The following is a 17747-nucleotide window of genomic DNA, read 5'->3' as shown; positions in this document are numbered from 1 at the left end:
CAATTTGTTATCAGAGCCTCTATCAATGACATCAGTCTTTAAAGAGGGTCCTTTGCTCCCATGTGATAAAGCAAACTTCTTAAATCTGACTTCCTTATTGTCTTTATCCAATTACAATGACGTTAAATAGATATTTAATGCCAACATATATTCTTTATTTGTACATTGTCTAGATTCTTTATAGTAATGTATAGTAGCTTTGTACACGATGATCGTTCATACTTAAACCTTCCACATGTGATCATAATCTAGACCAGTCACAAAAATACGACATATGACAAATCATTGCTTGCTTTTCTCATTGCCATGAAACCTGCCCTTATAAAATCGTGGAGAACGACTTATGCGATTCCTTTTGTTTTATGATGAGTTTTGAAACCTCCTGAAAAAGCACACAGTTACACTTTTGAAATAATGTAAATTAGTAACATGGTTATTTTCACATTGAATTATGTCTTTAAAAGAATATTATGTCTTTAACAGAATTTTTAAAAAGAACTTTATTGAACAACCCAATATAGCTTACAGATTTCTCAAATATTACACTGCATCACTGAGCATATACAAAAATCAAAGTACAATATGCTGAACAAAGTACAAATAAATACATAAATGGCATAACGAACAAAAAAGTAATAAAAGAATAAGTAAAATTAAAATAAATCAAAATAAAAAGAGGTTTATTCATACAATAAATTATGCCTGAACTGGAAAACAAACAAGTCTTGTTTATTCAAGAGTTCATTCATGAAAGCTACAAATATCTTTGACATTTAACCAGTTACAATAACACAAGGACATTATAAAAACAAGATATATCTATTATTCCATATTGGAGAATTGTGTGGAGTGAAATTATGGTTGTATATCAATTTCCAGCATGAGAATCTGCTGATGAAATTTGGACAACTTAATGGGCAACTTAGAGACACAGGAATCACAGCTTAATAGAAACATGCCACCACACTTCTAAAAATGTGGGAAGGGAGAAAGAACCAGAGATTTCCAGAGTCTTATTATGTAACCACTTTAACTTTATCATACCAGTCAATGCTTCATAGTCAATCACATTTAGGCCGCCCTCTGTCAATTTTAGCACATCCCATTTTCTTAAATAATGATTTGTTTTTCCAAACAAAATTGAATTTTTTTTTTTTTGAGTAATCGATTTAATCAAATAGTCAGGAATGGCTAAGGAGAAGCCTGGGTACATGACCTGAGAAAGTGTCTCAATTTTAGTAATCAAAATTAGTAAAAAAATTGACAGATCCCTTTGTAACCAGGAATTAAATACAGATTGTACTTTCTTAATATCAGGAGCAAAATACATTTCTTCTCTAACTTTATAATCTCTAGAAATAACCACTCCTAAGTACGTTTAACTGGGATCCCATATAATTCTGTTAGTGGGTGGTTGTGTATAGAAATGAATTCACATTTTTTAAAAATCAGGTATAGCCCAGATGCCCTAGAAAAATCCTCTATCCTCTTAATCACCAGAGGGATCTGATTTGCCACTTTGAGGGAAATAGTTGTATCATCAGCAAGCTGAGTCATGCTAATGTTTTTACCTAACACATTTAAAGGTTCGATGTCTACACTGTTTTTAAATAAAAATAGCCAGTAATTCTGCAACTAAAGTAAAAGTAATGGGGAACAGGGGCAGCGCTGTCTAATCCCGCATTTCCAATAATTAATTTTATTATTAGTTAGTTATATCTGGTTTCAGTGTGTATTCAATCACACAATAATCTGTCAGGGGAGCAGCAGAAATTGAGACATTTGTTACTAGATTCACAATTTCTGGGGATACAAGCCATAGATCAATTCTAGATCTAGACCAGCCTCTGGGCCCAGTTTTTCAAAAAATTTAATCTGGATCAAATTGGTCCGGATTTGGAAATCCCATGTTTTGCTATCCAGGATTAACTGATCTATCTTACTTTTATGACAGTTTTTTAAAGGAACATTGGGTTGGATCACTGTGATCCAAATATCAAATTTCAGGATTACCAAATCCTGTTTACCATAGCCTTAAATGGAACCAACAGTGTAGCCTACTGGCTTAGCAAAAAAACAACAGGTAGGCAAAATACCAGTGGCCACAAATAGCCATTGTTTGTTTTAATTGTAAGAAACAGAAACACTGCAAAAAAAAAATAAAAATTACTTTTCCTATTAAATGACTAAATCTGTTGTGGTCATTGTCATTAATATACTGTGGAAGTATAGAGCTATGAGCAACAGTGACATTTATTTGACATCTGATAGCTTTGATATTAATTTGTTGTTGTTGTTTACCATATCTCAATATCATTATATGTGACATGTTTCATATAGGCTTCAAATATGAAGGAATTTATATATCATGAGTAACCATTAAGTTTGTGATCATTCACGTAAAAAAAATGTATATATATATTTTATTTGGGTAAAAAAAATCACAATTGAATCCACCCTTCTGATGGGATCAGGATAATCCTGTTTTTTTGGATCAAATAGATCCCAATCTGAGTTCAAAGTTTTGAATAACCCAAAGGGCAGGTTTGATCCAAATCAAATGTAAGATTGGATTACGTGGTCTGATCTTAATTCAGGATCCCTCTTTTACTTTTGAAAAACCCATTTCCAAGATTTGATCCAATCCGTGATCCAAAATCCCACTGGATTACTTTTGAAAAACTGGGCCCTGGAATTTGACCAAGTAAACTGCTTTAACAACGGATATTTAACTCTCTATATGTCAATCACAGAATTACCGTCCATAAACTTTTTAAACATCAAATTGTAATAATGTTCATCATATCTAGATCTATCTATCTAACCATTCGTAGGGTATCATGTTCCAATCACCACCTGCTAAAGTGAACTTAATACCAAACCTTTGTTTAAATTCAGAGATAACTTCTATAATAGACTCCAATATCAACCTATTTCTTCCAATACTGTTACGTCCATAAGTATTAATCAGGATACCAAATGACCATTCAACATAAACGACCATCAACATAATTATTAAACGTAACTATCGCCCCTGGGAATCTTTGGAAGCAAATGCCACACCCACGGAACGATTACTATCATGACAAAACAGCATCTTATCTCATCATTGATTCTTCTAGAACAAAACATCCTCTTCACATGAACGAGTCTCTTGCAAAAATATACAGGGCGCCTTAAGACCTAAAAAATCTTAATGTTTCAAAGTTTTGTGAAATACAGCTGGCCCTCACTCAGCTACAATCACCTCAACAGCGCCCTCTGATGGTGAACAAAACACCACATGTCGCGATGCCGTTAACCTTTTACCTTTGACCCCTATGTGTGGTTATTTCATTGATATATCATTTGATTTGCGAAATTTCATTCAAACAAACTGAATTATTATCATTTTCTACGGAGATATAGACCAGCACATTTCAAATAAGTTACGTGTCGCGGAAAACGGTTTGACCTTTACGTATCCTTGCGGTTCGTAGTGCGCAGGCGCGGGATACCCAAGTGCTGCGCTTGAGGTCGAGTGGAACATACCCAGGGCATATATATACTCACATAAATATATTTATATTAGCGTAGCTGTGCAGAGGTTTTCTGCATCAGGGAGCCGCCATGCCAGACGATTATGATAAGGACGTGTATCCCGAGCCACCTCGCCGCACGCCGGTGGTGGACAAGCAGACCAACCTACCGAACCCGGCGCTGATCCTCACCCAGCTTTTCCACTATGCTGTGGACGTCCCCGTCACCACCTTCAGGGGTAAGAAGCGGCATAGCACCATTTCACTTCGTGGTGGTTAATGGATCGCCAGGGGAAAGCCAGACGTATGGGGCTCACCCTCCAGAGCTTACTTGACATCCGATGTGTTGTCGTCTCTCCTGACCGGCCTTACTGGTGCTGATGGATTCGTGGTGTCCACCTCACACTTCGGTCTCGTTACCCTTCTCCCCATTGTCATGGTAATTGCTATTCCTCTGCTTCTGGCAGATTTTATGGACCGGATGCACGACAGGAACAAACTCTACTACTACCACCAGAAGTTCAGACGTGTTCCCGAGCTGACGGAGTGCCAAATGGGAGACTTTCTGTGCTACTATGAGGCGGAGATGCAGTGGAGGAGAGACCAGTACGTGTGGGGGCTGTCTGGGGGGGTCGCTGTCTCCATCAGGCATAGAGATGTGGCTGAGGAGGGCTGTAATCCAGGGCTGCCAACTTAGGTCAGCTGGCTGGCGTGAGATTTTCAATTCGAGACAAGTCTGCACACATATGCACACACATTTACATGTATGTAACAGTTTTATTACCTTGTAAATAGTCTGTAGGGTTTGCAAACTACCACAACTCTTTTGATGTAATTAGCTTTAGGTTTATAATGGAATAATGTACATTTGCCGCAAGATTTCTTGCATGAGTGTCACGCCAGTCGTGTTACAGTTGGCGACCCTGATAATCCTTTGATTTGTTTTGCTTTGGTTGGTAACAGTCTTCACTTATGTACGATGTACGCTGCAACCCAAAGAAGTTGCTTTGGGTGTGAACTGGGGGCTTTCCGTACTTCCTCCTTCCTGCATTGTTTTGTGTGACACCCCCCACACCACCACCTACAGCAAAGTGGACCAGGAGATCGTGAAGGTGGTCCAGGAGAGGCTCCGTGCCTGTCAGCAGCGGGAGGGCAACAGCTACGAGCAGAACTGCGCCAAAGAGCTGCAGCAGTTTGCGCAGGTGGCCAAGGCGTACCAGAGCCGCTGTGAGTTTCCGGGGGCAGGGTTCTGGCCTGGGGAGGGGGGGTGAGTAGTAGACATTGGGACTGGGGTCCAGGGCGTACCTCTCGTGTGTGTGTGGGTGTGTGTGTGTGACACATGTACTTCCCAGCTCACTATAGCCCCCTGCTGGATTGGTAAACATGTCACAGAGGGAGTCCTTCTGAAGGCTTATGCATTGTGCCATTTACAGGTGTCTAGGCTGGATGTTTGTGGATCCATTAGTCTCTATGTGTGAGTTGCAGTATGGATACTCTGATACTCTTGAATGGTACTCTTTGGTTGCTCTATTGCACTGTTTCTCAGACCAGTCCTAGGGGACCACCAGACGGTCCACGTTTTTGCTCTCTTCCAATTCCCTGGCAGTTGATAGGGAGCAAAAATGTGGACTGTCTGGTGGTCCCTGAGGAATGGTCTGAGAAACAGTGGTCTATTGTATCTTACTGGATATTTTGTATATTTTATATTTGTATTGTGTATATTTCATAGTTTGAATCCTGTAAGTGTCATATAGTGATTTTTAAGTTAAGAGCTGTGTTGTCTTCATTATATGTTAAGCACATTCATTAGGACCAATTCACCACAACAAATTCCTCTGACACATTGGGTCCCACTCAGATCAAGTCGGATTCTGAATCTTAGGTGTTTATAGAATAGTAACAGTTTGAAGAAACCTGTGAACACTCAAAGCTGCCTTTAGTGCACAAGTTATGACGTTAAAAGGAATCATTAAATTGATTTGTTCACCGGTGTGTATTCATGTGTATACTTCATACGACGACTGATAGTGTTCAGGTTTTTAAGCTCTTTAGATCAGGCCATGCCAAGTTAGCATGGAGCCACCGGTGTCCATTTTAACGAGCCGCTTGTGTTCCTTGCAGACGGGGATTTGGGTGCCTATGGCAGCGCCCGCAAGTGCCTGATGAAACAGAAGCACCGGATGCTGGAGGAGCAGAATGCAGCGTGAGGCGGCTGCGAGGGCAACAGCGGCATAGCCTGTATGGAACTGTACAATAAACATGGAGATGCTACTATCTGCACAGTGGCTCTTTATTAATGTTTAGTAGATGCTCTTATCCAAAGCAGATACATTTCAGGAAGCAGTCAGTCCCTGGGTAAAGGCCTTGCTCAGGAGCCAAGTGCCCATGCTGGGATGTGAACCTGCAACCTTCTGATCACAGCTACAGCATCCTAACCTACTTTGGGTTATGGGTACAGCACAGTCCAGTGCCACCCTGCTTCAGAAAGCGTTATTCAAATTTAAGGTAGTCTGGGGTAAATGTAAGTGAACAAAGATCAAGTCCATTTAAACTTGGGTACCTTAAATCTCACAAGTTACCCGGCTAAGCAGGATGTATGGCTTTGTGATACAAGCCCCAACCAAAACCAATGGTCAATATTTTCTCATCACACAATTCAAAATAAAATCTGTTTTTTGCACTGCAATGAATATCCAATTGGAATATATCAAGGATTGACAAACTCTGCTTTCCGTACATTTACAGTACATGTGCAAGTGTGATTTTGCTGCTGTACTTGGCCTCAGGAACATTTCTAAGGGTCCAACAGAAGTCAGCAGGCAGACTGGGACTCCACTGGCCTTGATGACCGTTTCCCATTTAACAGAGCAGAAATCTGTCTCACGTCCAAATGTGTTATAGCCTGTAAATTCTGACAAAACAGACTTACAGTACTTTGCACTCTAATTGTAATGTTCACAAGTACATTTTTCCCCATTTAAACTTCTACATTAAGAATTATATATACTATCAATATAGCCCAAACATTCAATTTGGGTGACAGCAAAGTTTAGTGCATGTTTGAAATCAGCATTAAAAAACAAAAAAAAAAAAACGAACTACAGAGACCCGTTAGTTCTATGGTAGTCTGTTGGATTGTCACAGCACAGCAGCACTGTAACCCTCAGCATCAGGGGGGTCTATTTACATGCAGGCATGTGCAGTCTGCCCCCACCCAACTCCCATTACATTAAAAACCAGCACAAAGGCATGTAGTTTCCAGACAGTTTATTCAGCCGAAATACAAAACGCTTCAGGATGGCGGGACAGGAGCCTGGCTCCTCTGCACAGACACCCTGGTGTGGGTCTTGGCCAGATGGTCAGTGAACTCCTGCAAACAAAGGAGAACAGTCAGCGTATTTCCAGGGCATCTCTCTGCCTTGTAGAATACCCAGAATCCACCTCACTGCAGATTATCAGACCTGATATATGGATCAGTGATCACAGCTCACCTGGTATGGAGACTTTGTGAAGATAGTCTCCTTCCAGAGGTCTGGGGTCAGGTAGCTGTAGGTCCTGGAGATGGCATCAAAGGTGGCCTTGGCTGCAAAGGGGGACGGGGAATAAGGTCATCGTGCATTCAGAACACAGGGCCACGGTGCCCCCCTAATCTACACAGAGCTGCACCGCAACACACCAAGCGACACCACCACCTTACCGAAGTTCCCCAGCGTGGCCGTGCATCCTCTGGCAGAGGTGTAGCAGTCGTCGATACCCGCCATCATGAGCAGCTTCTTGGGGACAGGAGCAGACACGATGCCGGTACCGCGAGGAGCCGGGATCAGGCGCACCAGGACGGAGCCACAGCGGCCGGTCACCTGCACAGAGCCACACGCGCCGTTAAGCGGGAACCGCACTCGCGCGAAGAGACTGCGAGCCCACATGCCCCGGTCAGACGGCGCACGCACCTTGCAAGGCACTGTGTGCGGCTTCCCGATCTTGTTCCCCCAGTAGCCCCTCCTCACGGGGATGATTGACAGCTTGGCCAGGATGATGGCCCCGCGGATGGCCGTGGCCACCTCCTTAGAGCACTTCACTCCAAGGCCGACGTGGCCGTTGTAGTCGCCAATGGCAACAAAGGCCTACAAACAGATGAGATCGACAATATAAGTTACCAGCTGCTGGGGGCTCAAACAGACAAATAAAACCACCAGACAGGCTTCATGTCAGACTCACCTTGAACCTGGTTCGCTGACCGGCCCGAGTCTGCTTCTGTACGGGCATTATCTTCAGCACCTCATCCTTCAGCGAGGACCCCAGGAAGAAGTCGATGATCTCAGACTCCTGCGAGAGCATGGTGAGGTGTTACCCAAGCACATGGACTAATGTCGGTAACTCCAGCTCAGGCGGTTATCCGCAGGCTTACCTTGATGGGCAGGGAGTAAAGGTAGATCTCCTCCAAGGATTTGATTTTCATGTCCTTCACAAGGCGACCCAGTTTGGTCACTGGAACCCACTGGAAAGGAGAGCCTCAGATAAGTACTATGCGGAGTACTCAAATCAGCATCAAAAGTACTCAAATCGGCCCAATCTTAGAGAACCATTAACATTAAAATAATGAAATTGTTTCACCACTAATTGAGATTTAACAGTACAAGGCACTGCCGTCTCACCCACTAGCGATGATCTTTATCTTCCCTTCAACGACAACTCCCCCAGCCACGGAGCACAGGCTGATCGAGCGCTTTTAGAAGGGCTCACATGGGGCTTTCCCACCCTCACTGCGCCACCGGACGGCGGCCGAAGACTCCGGGGTTCACACTCACCTCCTTGTCGTCGGCCTTGCCACCTCGGGCACCGCGGCCTCTCCCACGACCCCGGCCGCGGCCACGACCGCGTCCCCGGCCTCCGCCACCGAAGCCACCGCGAAAACCTCCTCTACCACCGGCGTCGTCCGCCATTTGCTGCAAAAGAAAGGTAAACGCGAGTTAAACGCGAAGCCCCTAGTAGTAAGAAATATACTATACAGGCCGCCGCATATTAGCGGATTACCAACGACACAAGGTACCAGGCTTAACATTTTAGCCCTTTAATGAGCCAAAAAAAAAGAATCAAATACACGCCATATGCGCTCTCGTACATCAATAAAAAGCCGCCATATTTGATCGATGCAGTTGTAGATTTCAGCGAAACGAAGTTAATGTATAAATCACTAATTCCTTAGCTGCATCTGTCACATACTTTGGTAAAAACACGCGAATGTGTTTATATAATGCACAGGTGTCCCATCAATATCACATGCTAAAAGATGGCAAAGATGTTTATTAGATTTTACACGTTCCCCGCGCCCTCCATAAGCCGCACACACTTACGTGATTGGTTAGATAGGAAGAAGGAAGTGACTGCAGACCCTTAACTATTATATACCGAGTGAAGTCACGCGAGATCTTCGAAGTTCGACCTGCGACGCATGCAAACTTCCGGCACAAAGCAGTAATCAAGGCACATTTCTTTATTAACCAGTTTAATGTCATAATGTGTAAACAGTAGCAAGCATTAAGGAGTAGAAATTTTTAGACAATATTATGCCATTATTATAAAATATTGTCAGAAATTCCCATTTAGGATTAATAAGGTATATCTATCCAAATTGTTAAAATAAACTTGTCAAACCCAAACTTCCAAATTTATAAATCGCTCCATCCATTATCCAGCAGGGTTACGGTAAAAGTCTCCGATTTGTTCATTTGTTTGTCTTTAAACCGCTTAACTTTTCAGAAGCTGCTGCTCTCTGTGGCGCCCTCTGCTGCCCCCTCCTGGTTGTCCTTGACGCCCAGGCTCTTGCGCAGCAGGCCGACCTGACTTCGCATGCGGGTCATGGTGCTTTCTATCTTCCTGATCTGCCGCTGCAGGCCGGTGACGGCGACACGTTGCGCCTCTTGCCGGGCTTCCAGCTCCTGCTGCAGCTGCCGGTAGCAGTTGTGTCGCTCATGGTCCTGCTGTGACAGTACGCTGCCACAGCCCATAGGGCAGGGCCGGCACTGGTGTTCACAGAGCTCTGCATGCGCCTGCAGTTCCCCACGCCGCACCTGGGCCCCGCAGCCCTGCTGGGGGCAGGGCACCACCTCAAACAGGCACTGGGTGCTGTGAGAGTACTGCTGAGCGAGGGGGAAGGTGGCTGGGCAGCCAAGGGCTGCATTTCTGCACTGGGGGGCAGAGAAGGAGAATCAGAAACGTGTCACAAATGTCTCGCCTGACAAAAGGTCACTGCTCATGTTACATGGAAACCCATAGAGGTAAAGCAGACTTTTTATGGTCTGAGTAAGGAGGTGTAGAAGACTGGGGGGGGCAATTTAATAATTTAAATGCAAAGGTCCATTTATTGGGGGAGATGAATGAATCCAAATTAAATATTAGAAGGTACACTCCTCCAGTTCCTAGGCCTCTTTATGTATGTTTGGTTTAAAATGATGTAAAAATGTAAAACAATCTGTGTAGCAGTAATCACACATAAAGATGGACTGTCTGTGACACGTTCTCACCTGCCACTGTGCTGCCTACCTTAACCTTCAAGCGTCCAATGGATTTACTCAGTTTGAACATCAGAAATATCAGGTTGCGTCTGATTGGCTTCCGGCAGCACGGACACGACTCCTTCCTGCACGGGAAGGGCGAAGGTGATCTGTCAAACCTGGACTGGTCTATATCTCAAATGGCAGCAGAGTTTAGGAGATGTGCTGAGCCAATGGCAGGTCATCGCTTGACACATACTGTCACAACAACCATACACTTTGGACGATTCAGACACCAGGTCACCCAAAGCAGTCCAAGGAGGGTATAATGCAGGGACTTGTGGAGACACTGAGCAAGACCAGGCCACAAGCTGTCCCTTGCCAGAAGCACCTTCTACGCTAGATAATTACCCCATTATAGAAACTCTGAGTTGATGTCAGCTAAGAATGATTCTATCAAGAGTCTGTAAAACTTTAAGGGCATTTTATGTCACAAAATATTTCCTGAAGAGGATCTACCCAGAGGAGAGTTCAGTGTTATGTCCCTCCATCCAGGACAGCACCCTTCCCCATACCCCCACAAATCACACACACTCCTCAGCGTACCTCCTCAGCCACTGCAAAATGCACTTTTTGCAAAAGATGTGGTGGCACCCCACTCGGACTGGGCACCGTAGAACCCCTTGGCATATCGGACAGATCAGATCGTGGCCTGGACTGTCCACGAAGTACTCCACGTCGTAACCTCCGCTCTGTAGTGACAAAGGAACACAGCAGCTGAGGTCAGATGATAATAAGGAAACGCGTGCAACAGCAGCAATGTGACACTTTCATGTTGCTTCTGGCATCAGCAGTTCGTGATTCACTACGAACACAAGTAATCCTGAGCCGCAGGGCTATTTTGAGCCAATTCACAAACTCATATTTGTCTCCCCTCAAAATAAATAAACACGCGCTTAAGTGTACAATTGAGTTAATATTAGGTAGCATTAAGTAATGCTAACATTAGGTTAACCTTAACCCTTTAACCGTATTAATACGTACGGTACCTATACGATTTCCATAAAAGTAAACAAAAGGCGTGTTCCTACTTTGGAAAGCAGTTACCAAAATAAATAAGCGATTTTGCCTACTTGAACGGGCAGGTAGTCTTTATAAACTGAGCGAAAAGCAGTATGTCGAATACATTTGTTGGAAAATACGAGCTCTAATGCAGTACTCACCATAGTTAGCGCTTGTTAAGTCGTATATACCCGTATCGTATCTTTCCGTGGTTCACTGCCCATTGAACTGAACGACCGCAATAGACTAAACACTGTGACTGCAATACTTCTTTACGGTCAATAAAAATCTGTTCCCCATCATTCTAACACACGTCTGGTAGCATCCAGGAACAAATGCCGTATTTTCACTGTTTACATTAGACCCAGACTCTGGATCTTTCTGTCTGGTCACAGCATGTTTTAGAGAGATGACATAGTTCATTGTTTGTTTGTTTTTATTCTGTGAAAGATCATTTAAATTGAAAATACTGATTTCTAGAATTACACCTGGCAAAAAATCAAAAAAATTTTTTTTGTTTCTTCATGTGTTTATTTCTCATTACTGTTCCCAATACACTGTTCACACAAATGAAAATAAAAAAATCTTAAAAGTTTTTTTCTCCAAAATCACTTTTATTGATAAAGATAAATGAGGTACAAGGAACATAGTCCATATATTACATGCAAAATTTAGAACCTTGCCAGGGGGACATACATAAATAATACATATACATCAAAAGATGAGCAAGAAAAAAATACAGAATTTAAAATCTCTAATAACCTTACATGTCTTCTGTGCTTTCTTGTTTTTGGACATTTGTAACATGTAATTAAACTAAATTTGTAACATGTAATTTTAAATAAAACTGTGGTGTCACTTTATGTCAGGACCTTATGAACATTGTAGCAAATGAACAAGAGATTACATCATACATTGGGGCAGGCCAAAGGGGCAGGCAGCTGGCCGACTCCACCCACCGCCGGCCCCTGTCACGTTTTGATGACGCACAATATGAGGGACGGCGCCGCGTTCGCTGTATGGTTTGAACACATGTTTGGGTCTTCATGGGTGCGATTCGTTGATTTTTTTTTGCAGAAGCTGTTCGAAAAATTGTTCTGAGTTGATCAGCACTACATCCACATCGTGCGCGGAATAACATTATAGCGGCGATGGCGAACAGCACCCTACAGTCCGCGACAAAGTAAGGATCGGCTCATACGCGTTCACGTGGTTTCTGAGTAGTCAGTGTCTTGATGCCTTCATAATATCAACTCTGCCTTGTTTTTGCGTAGTTATGCCGTGTCTAGCAAAATCGAGCCATTCTACCGGGGAGGGAAAGTGCAGGTAAATACATCTACTTTGTTTACTACTGTTAAATTACACTAATTGTATATTTGGGATGTAATTAAACGATTACCTGCTGTGACTGAATTTTTACTATTCACTTTGTGTGTGTTTACGTTTTTAAGATAAGCAAAGATGAAAAATATATCTTCTGTATATGTGGCACACGGGTAAATGTACTGGAGATTGGAACTGGGAAAATCTTTACCAGCGTTGAACAGGTATGGTCCTGCGCTTCCAGCGGGTATATTTAAATCCATTCAATCAACCATGTTGTTTTTGAGCGCCATTTCAATGACGTGTGTGCTTATAGGAAGATCAGGAGGACATAACATCCTTCGTTGTCAGCCCTGACGATGAGGTAAAGGCTCCGTCTTAATGCTTGCTATATTCAGTGTGAAGGTTAGCAGTCTGACCCATGCTTAGCTTTTAACTGACTGGCTCTTTCTCGCAGATGTTGGTGACGGCCAGCCGGGCGCTGCTGCTGACGCAGTGGGACTGGAGGAGCCAGGCTCGCATGCGTAGCTGGAGGGCTGTTCACACTGCGCCTGTGGCCAGCATGAGCTTTGACCCCACATCCACACTGTTGGCGACAGGTATCTTGTCACTTTGATGGTGAAAGCGGGCGGCTTGGTGCGCTCCTGGCCTGATCACGCCTCTCTGTGTTTTCAGGCGGGTGTGACAGCACTATTAAGATCTGGGACGTGCTGAAGCAGTACTGCACACACAACCTGAAAGGCTCCTCTGGGGTGGTGCAGTGAGTAACCAGTCCCCCCTCCCCAACCACGCAGGGAGTTAATAAGAATGATAGCAGGTGCCACCGGTATCTGACTCCCCCCCCCCTGCCTCCCCCCCCCAGCCTGGTGCAGTTCCATCCAGACACATCCCGCCTACAGCTGTTCTCCAGTGCGGCCGACTACGTCGTGCGCATCTGGGACCTGCGCAGTAGCCGCTGCGTCTGCGTACTGGAGGCCCACTACAGTGCTGTGACCTCGCTGGCCTTCTCCCACCACAGCGACACGCTCGTCAGGTGGGTGCCCTGTCAGGCACGGTGGCACACTTTAGGAATCGGGCAATGTACAGGACGCCCGCAGCCTCAATCCCGGGAGGCCCCCACCTTTGTGCCCATCGCCATGACACTCTCTGTGTTCTGATCTGGACCCGCAGCTCAGGACGGGACAAGGTATGCGTGGTGTGGGACCTGAAGAGCTGTGCAGCGATCCGGACCGTACCTGTGTATGAGGTGAGCCCCCCCCGTGCCCCCCCCCGCCCTTGCCCCGCCTTCCCCGCCCTGCTGACGCTAATGGTCCTGCTGGGGGCGCTGCTGTTCATAGGCAGTGGAGGCAGCGGTGGTGCTGCCAGAAGGGGAGGTTTTCCCACAGATCGGGGTGAAGTCCGAGGGCCTGCACTTTATGACAGCTGGAAGCAAAGGTAGGGGGCGCTGTTTGGCAGTCCTTCCATGTCACTTCAGGGACGGGCTGTTCTCACCCTGCCACCCCATACTGGAGGGGGGTTTCTCACCCGTCTTCCTGTCCCATACTAGGTGTGCTGCGTGTGTGGGAGGCCAGCTCTGCCCGGTGCGTGTTTGCACAGACCCCATCGGTAGCCCCGCCCTCCAGTCGGAAGGAGGAGGGCGGAGACGAGGCGAACCAGCTGAGCCTCACCTACCTGCTGGATCTGCCTGCCTCTGGGCGCCTGGCCACCGTGACAGCCGAGCACAACATCCTGCTGTACGACATGCCCTCGCTCTCCGTGCGGCAGCAGGTAGGCGGGGGCCCATAGGGCTGGGAGGGGGGGGGGGGGCGTATGGCGTCCTGTTAGACCCCTCAGACCTCTCACGCACCTTCTCATCCATCCCGTCTAGTTTGTGGGCTACAACGACGAAGTCCTGGACGTCAGGTTCCTGGGGAAAAGGGGCAGCCACATCGTTGTGGCAACCAACAGCCCGCAGATAAAGGTGTTTGAGCTGGAGACCAGCAGCTGCCAGATCCTGTACGGACACACAGGTGCGGCGGCGGCCACTAGGGGGAGTCACAGCCTCAGGTGGAGAGTGGCAGGGGGATAAACACTCACACTGATGTGTCTGTTTCTGCTCTGTGTCAGACACCGTCTTGGCGCTGGATGTCTTCCATAAGGGGATGATGTTTGTCAGCTGTGCGAAGGTAGTTGGGGGGCACCGGGGAAAGGGGGGGCGTGTGTGTATGACCTCTGCGATGTGGGGGGGCACACGGTGACACGTTTCCGGCATGTTCTCTCTGCCTCCAGGACAGGACGGTCAGGGTGTGGCTGATGCACTCCGAGACGGGGAGGGTGAGCTGTATGGGTCAGGGCAGCAGTCACGTCGACGCGGTCGGGAGCGTCACCTGCTCAAGGTGACCGGGTCAAGCTGACGACGGGGGGGTGGGTTACCGGGTGGCATGTGCCCTCCGCCCCCATGTGTTGTAGCCCCCGGTTCACTCTCTGCCCCCACCCCACCCAGGCTGAAGGAAGCCTTCCTGGTGTCCGGCAGCCAGGACTGCACGCTGAAGGTCTGGGACCTGCCCGCTGGCTTGGCCTCGAACCCGGACGACAGCTCACCGAAGCAGCTGCTCCCCCGGGCAACAGAGAAGGGCCACGACAAGGTGCACGGATGAAGGGGGGGGGGTGGTGACCCAAATGGGCAGGAGGGTGACGTGCTTACATCGCTAGACCAGTTTTCTTTTTTCTTTTTAAACTGGTTTCTCTTTTACTGTTTGTTTGGAATCTTGCTCAGACCCCCTGCCTGCCCCCCGCAGGACATAAACAGCGTCACCGTGTCCCCCAACGACAAGCTGGTGGCGTCGGGCTCGCAGGATCGCACCGCCAAGCTGTGGGCGCTGGCCGACCTCTCGCTGCTGGGCGTCTTCCGGGGTCACCGCCGGGGGGTCTGGTGCGTCCAGTTCTCCCCCATGGACCAGGTGCTGGCTTCCTCCTCCGCCGATGGCTCAGTGCGGCTCTGGGGCCTGCAGGACTTCAGCTGCCTGAAGGTAAACGGCTTTCGCCCCTGTGGCCCCGCTGAGGCGCCTGGGTCTGGGTGAGCCTCTGCATGAACTGGCTTTGTGTCTCGCAGACTTTCGAAGGGCACGACGCCTCGGTGCTGAAGGTCATTTTTGTCAGCCGTGGGACGCAGCTGCTGACCAGGTAAGTCTCCGCGCTGTGCGAGTGGGATCACGGGCTTCCGGTGCGCTGGGGGAACACGGGACGCCTCAGCTCTCCGTCCGTCCTTGCAGCGGCTCCGACGGCCTCATTAAACTGTGGACCATCAAGACCAACGAGTGCATCAAGACCCTTGATGCCCACCAGGACAAAGTTTGGGGTCTTCACGCAAATGCCAAGAGCGGCCTGGTCGTGAGCGGATCTGCCGATTCTAACATCATACTGTGGACGGTCAGTGGTCCCCTTGCGGTCGTTCCCTTCCCTTCGGTTCTCCCTGAGTTTGTGGATGACGGTCCTGATGTTGGACTTGAGTGTACAGGACATGACATCAGGGACGCTGTCGCCCGCAGGACGTCACCGAGGCCGAGCTGGCTGAGGAGCAGGCCAAGCAGGACGAGCAGATACTGAAGTGAGAGCCGAGACGGCTGGGGGGTGCCACTGGGGGGCGCTCTTAAGTCATGCCTCAGTTACACGGCAGGTCCTCTGACTGATTTGTGTCCCCCTCCCTGTGTATAATGCCCCTCCCCCATTCTCTGCTCACACTCTAGGCAGCAGGAGCTCTCCAATCTCCTCCACGAGGGCAACTACCTGAAGGCCTTGGGCATCGCCATCTCTCTGGGCCATCCGCAGACCGTTCTGAGGGTCATTAAAGGTTGTTAGTGTGGGGACCCAGACCGCAGTTTTCGTGCTGTAGCTGGTGACTCCTGGAAGGGGGGGTGGGAGCTGAGTTCCTTGTAGTTTCATGTAGCCCCTCCCCCCCCATGGCCGTATCTCATGTATGTATCTGCTGCAGAGGTCCGTCTGGGGGAGGGTGGCACGCAACAGCTGGAGGAGACCGTCCTGAAGCTCCGGCAGGACCAGAAAGGTGAGCCCCCCCCCTTACCGTGACAAGGGTGACAGTGCCCTTGCTGACCCCGAAACCTGCACGCAGCCCGGCCAGTGCCTGCACGCCACTCAGGCTGTCAGCTCATGTCCCGTGTTACTGCCCCCCAGAGGCGCTCCTGAGCTACTGCGTGGTGTGGAACACAAACGGCCGCAGCTGTCTCGACGCCCAGGCTGTCGTGCAGGTCCTGCTCCGCCACGAGAGCCCGGAGCAGCTGCTGCGCTATCAGGGTGTGCGTCCGGCTCTGGAGGGCCTGCTGCCCTACACCGGTGAGCTCCGGGGTCCTGGGCCCCAGGGTGTGTCGCCCTGAGGAGGTCGGAGCTGACAGCGCCCGTTTGCTCTCCCTGCAGAGCGTCACATGCAGCGAGTCGGCCGGCTGCTCCAGGCTTCCATGTTCCTCGACTTCCTGTGGGAGAAGATGAGAGTGGCGGCTGAGAGCAGGTGAGCGGGCTGTGGGCAGGATGCAGCACGGCCTCCTTTTCACTGCAGCCATTGCCTTGCCCCCCCCCCCCCCGGTCCTGGTGTGGCTGCTCCTCCTCGTTCCATCTCCTGTGGGGTCCCATAGCCGCCATGCTAATTACAGCCCCAACTGTCTGTCTGTGATGCAGCGTGGGGATGCATGACGAGGAAATGGAGAACGCCCCCCCTCTGCCGTTCCACATCGACCGGCAACCCGACCTGAAGGCAGGACCGGGCAGCTGTGGTGAGGAAGAAGAGGAGGGACACAGTGAGGAAGAGTCGGCAGCATCCGAGGACGATGAGGCGAAGGACTGCAGGCCGGCTGGCAAGGGGTGCCCTGTAGGGGGCTCCACTGGCAGCGAGGAGAGCGCCAGCGAGGAGGAGGACCTGGTTGAGAGCAGGGACATGGGAGCACAGAAGAAGAGCAGGACAGATCCACAGTTAAGGCACCCGCTGGCCAGGTGACTCCACTGTGCTGCTTCAATATTGACTGGCCTGCAGAGGGGGGCAGGTCCAGACAGCGGCGGAGGGGGGAGTGGAGTCCAAGATAAGAGTCACCGCTCAAGCCGGTTCTCCTCACAGATGAAAGATGGGAGTCTCTCCCCTGAGGGACAGCTCCGACCTGTTTGGCTGCATTCATATTGCGGCCGATGTGGACGTGTCTGTTTTATGCATCACTGCGCCAAATAAACATGCTGGTCCAGACTGTGGTGTGTTTTTCCTGGGTGAAATCAGATGAGTTTCCTGAACCACTGGAGCGTTGAGATGCAGGTCTTGCTTTAAAAGCAGCTGCTGTCTTCGTCCCGTGTGGGGCAGGGTGGAGGAATTTGGCGA

At 48.3% G+C, this 17747-nt stretch overlaps 3 protein-coding genes and 1 non-coding gene across 5 annotated transcripts; 2 read left to right on the top strand and 2 right to left on the bottom strand.

The window, feature by feature from the left end:
* The first annotated feature begins 3464 nt into the window (after positions 1-3464).
* ndufb10 (NADH:ubiquinone oxidoreductase subunit B10) lies at positions 3465-5789 on the top strand. Its single transcript, XM_023822148.2, has 4 exons — positions 3465-3757; positions 3986-4124; positions 4606-4745; positions 5640-5789. The coding sequence occupies exons 1-4, from the start codon at positions 3610-3612 to the stop codon at positions 5723-5725; spliced, it is 513 nt and encodes a 170-aa protein (XP_023677916.1). The 5' UTR covers positions 3465-3609; the 3' UTR covers positions 5726-5789.
* Positions 5790-6770: 981 nt separating this feature from the next.
* rps2 (ribosomal protein S2) lies at positions 6771-11421 on the bottom strand. Of its 2 annotated transcripts, XM_023822147.2 has the most exons (8): positions 8870-8986; positions 8324-8461; positions 7924-8013; positions 7734-7841; positions 7466-7639; positions 7216-7375; positions 7010-7101; positions 6771-6888 (listed from the first exon to the last, which is right to left on the bottom strand). In XM_023822147.2, the coding sequence occupies exons 2-8, from the start codon at positions 8456-8458 to the stop codon at positions 6811-6813; spliced, it is 837 nt and encodes a 278-aa protein (XP_023677915.1). In that variant the 5' UTR covers positions 8459-8461; positions 8870-8986; the 3' UTR covers positions 6771-6810. The 2 variants fall into 2 exon arrangements, 1 of the variants encoding a protein (XP_023677915.1); XR_011984695.1 differs by lacking the exons at positions 6771-6888; positions 7010-7101; positions 7216-7375; ... (1 more) ...; positions 7734-7841; positions 7924-8013 and adding exons at positions 10059-10155; positions 10616-10761; positions 11233-11421 and having other exon boundaries at positions 8325-8461; positions 8870-9703.
* LOC111849369 (small nucleolar RNA SNORA21) lies at positions 8119-8254 on the bottom strand. Its single transcript, XR_002839505.1, has one exon. It is a non-coding gene; the product is annotated as a small nucleolar RNA SNORA21 (small nucleolar RNA).
* Positions 11422-12023: 602 nt separating the features above from the next.
* Positions 12024-17619, top strand: tbl3 (transducin beta like 3). The gene is made up of 23 exons (XM_023821706.2): positions 12024-12254; positions 12346-12397; positions 12523-12618; positions 12711-12758; positions 12852-12993; positions 13070-13154; positions 13257-13427; positions 13565-13640; positions 13732-13828; positions 13941-14161; positions 14262-14403; positions 14501-14559; positions 14663-14769; positions 14877-15018; positions 15172-15402; positions 15486-15556; positions 15646-15802; positions 15922-15980; positions 16120-16223; positions 16365-16436; positions 16565-16723; positions 16805-16895; positions 17063-17619. The coding sequence occupies exons 1-23, from the start codon at positions 12223-12225 to the stop codon at positions 17376-17378; spliced, it is 2730 nt and encodes a 909-aa protein (XP_023677474.1). The 5' UTR covers positions 12024-12222; the 3' UTR covers positions 17379-17619.
* Positions 17620-17747: the final 128 nt, after the last annotated feature.

Source organism: Paramormyrops kingsleyae, chromosome 22, assembly GCF_048594095.1.
Source record: "Paramormyrops kingsleyae isolate MSU_618 chromosome 22, PKINGS_0.4, whole genome shotgun sequence".
Taxonomy (NCBI): domain Eukaryota; kingdom Metazoa; phylum Chordata; class Actinopteri; order Osteoglossiformes; family Mormyridae; genus Paramormyrops; species Paramormyrops kingsleyae.
This window is presented reverse-complemented; position numbering and strand designations above follow the sequence as displayed.

What these genes read in the sequence shown, in the direction of transcription:
- rps2 (XM_023822147.2), bottom strand. Translation starts at nt 8,458, where the DNA reads ATGGCGGACGACGCCGGTGGTAGAGGAGGTTTTCGCGGTGGCTTCGGT. An exon ending in GCAAGGCCGACGACAAGGAG is followed by an intron (nt 8,014 to 8,323) that starts GTGAGTGTGAAC and finishes TCTCCTTTCCAG; the next exon opens with TGGGTTCCAGTGACCAAACT. An exon ending in TCACAAAGTCTCCATACCAG is followed by an intron (nt 6,889 to 7,009) that starts GTGAGCTGTGAT and finishes CTTTGTTTGCAG; the next exon opens with GAGTTCACTGACCATCTGGC.
- ndufb10 (XM_023822148.2), top strand. Translation starts at nt 3,610, where the DNA reads ATGCCAGACGATTATGATAAGGACGTGTATCCCGAGCCACCTCGCCGC. An exon ending in CCCCGTCACCACCTTCAGGG is followed by an intron (nt 3,758 to 3,985) that starts GTAAGAAGCGGC and finishes TGCTTCTGGCAG; the next exon opens with ATTTTATGGACCGGATGCAC. An exon ending in ATGCAGTGGAGGAGAGACCA is followed by an intron (nt 4,125 to 4,605) that starts GTACGTGTGGGG and finishes CACCACCTACAG; the next exon opens with CAAAGTGGACCAGGAGATCG.
- tbl3 (XM_023821706.2), top strand. Translation starts at nt 12,223, where the DNA reads ATGGCGAACAGCACCCTACAGTCCGCGACAAA. An exon ending in CGCTCTCCGTGCGGCAGCAG is followed by an intron (nt 14,162 to 14,261) that starts GTAGGCGGGGGC and finishes CATCCCGTCTAG; the next exon opens with TTTGTGGGCTACAACGACGA. An exon ending in TGTTTGTCAGCTGTGCGAAG is followed by an intron (nt 14,560 to 14,662) that starts GTAGTTGGGGGG and finishes CTCTGCCTCCAG; the next exon opens with GACAGGACGGTCAGGGTGTG.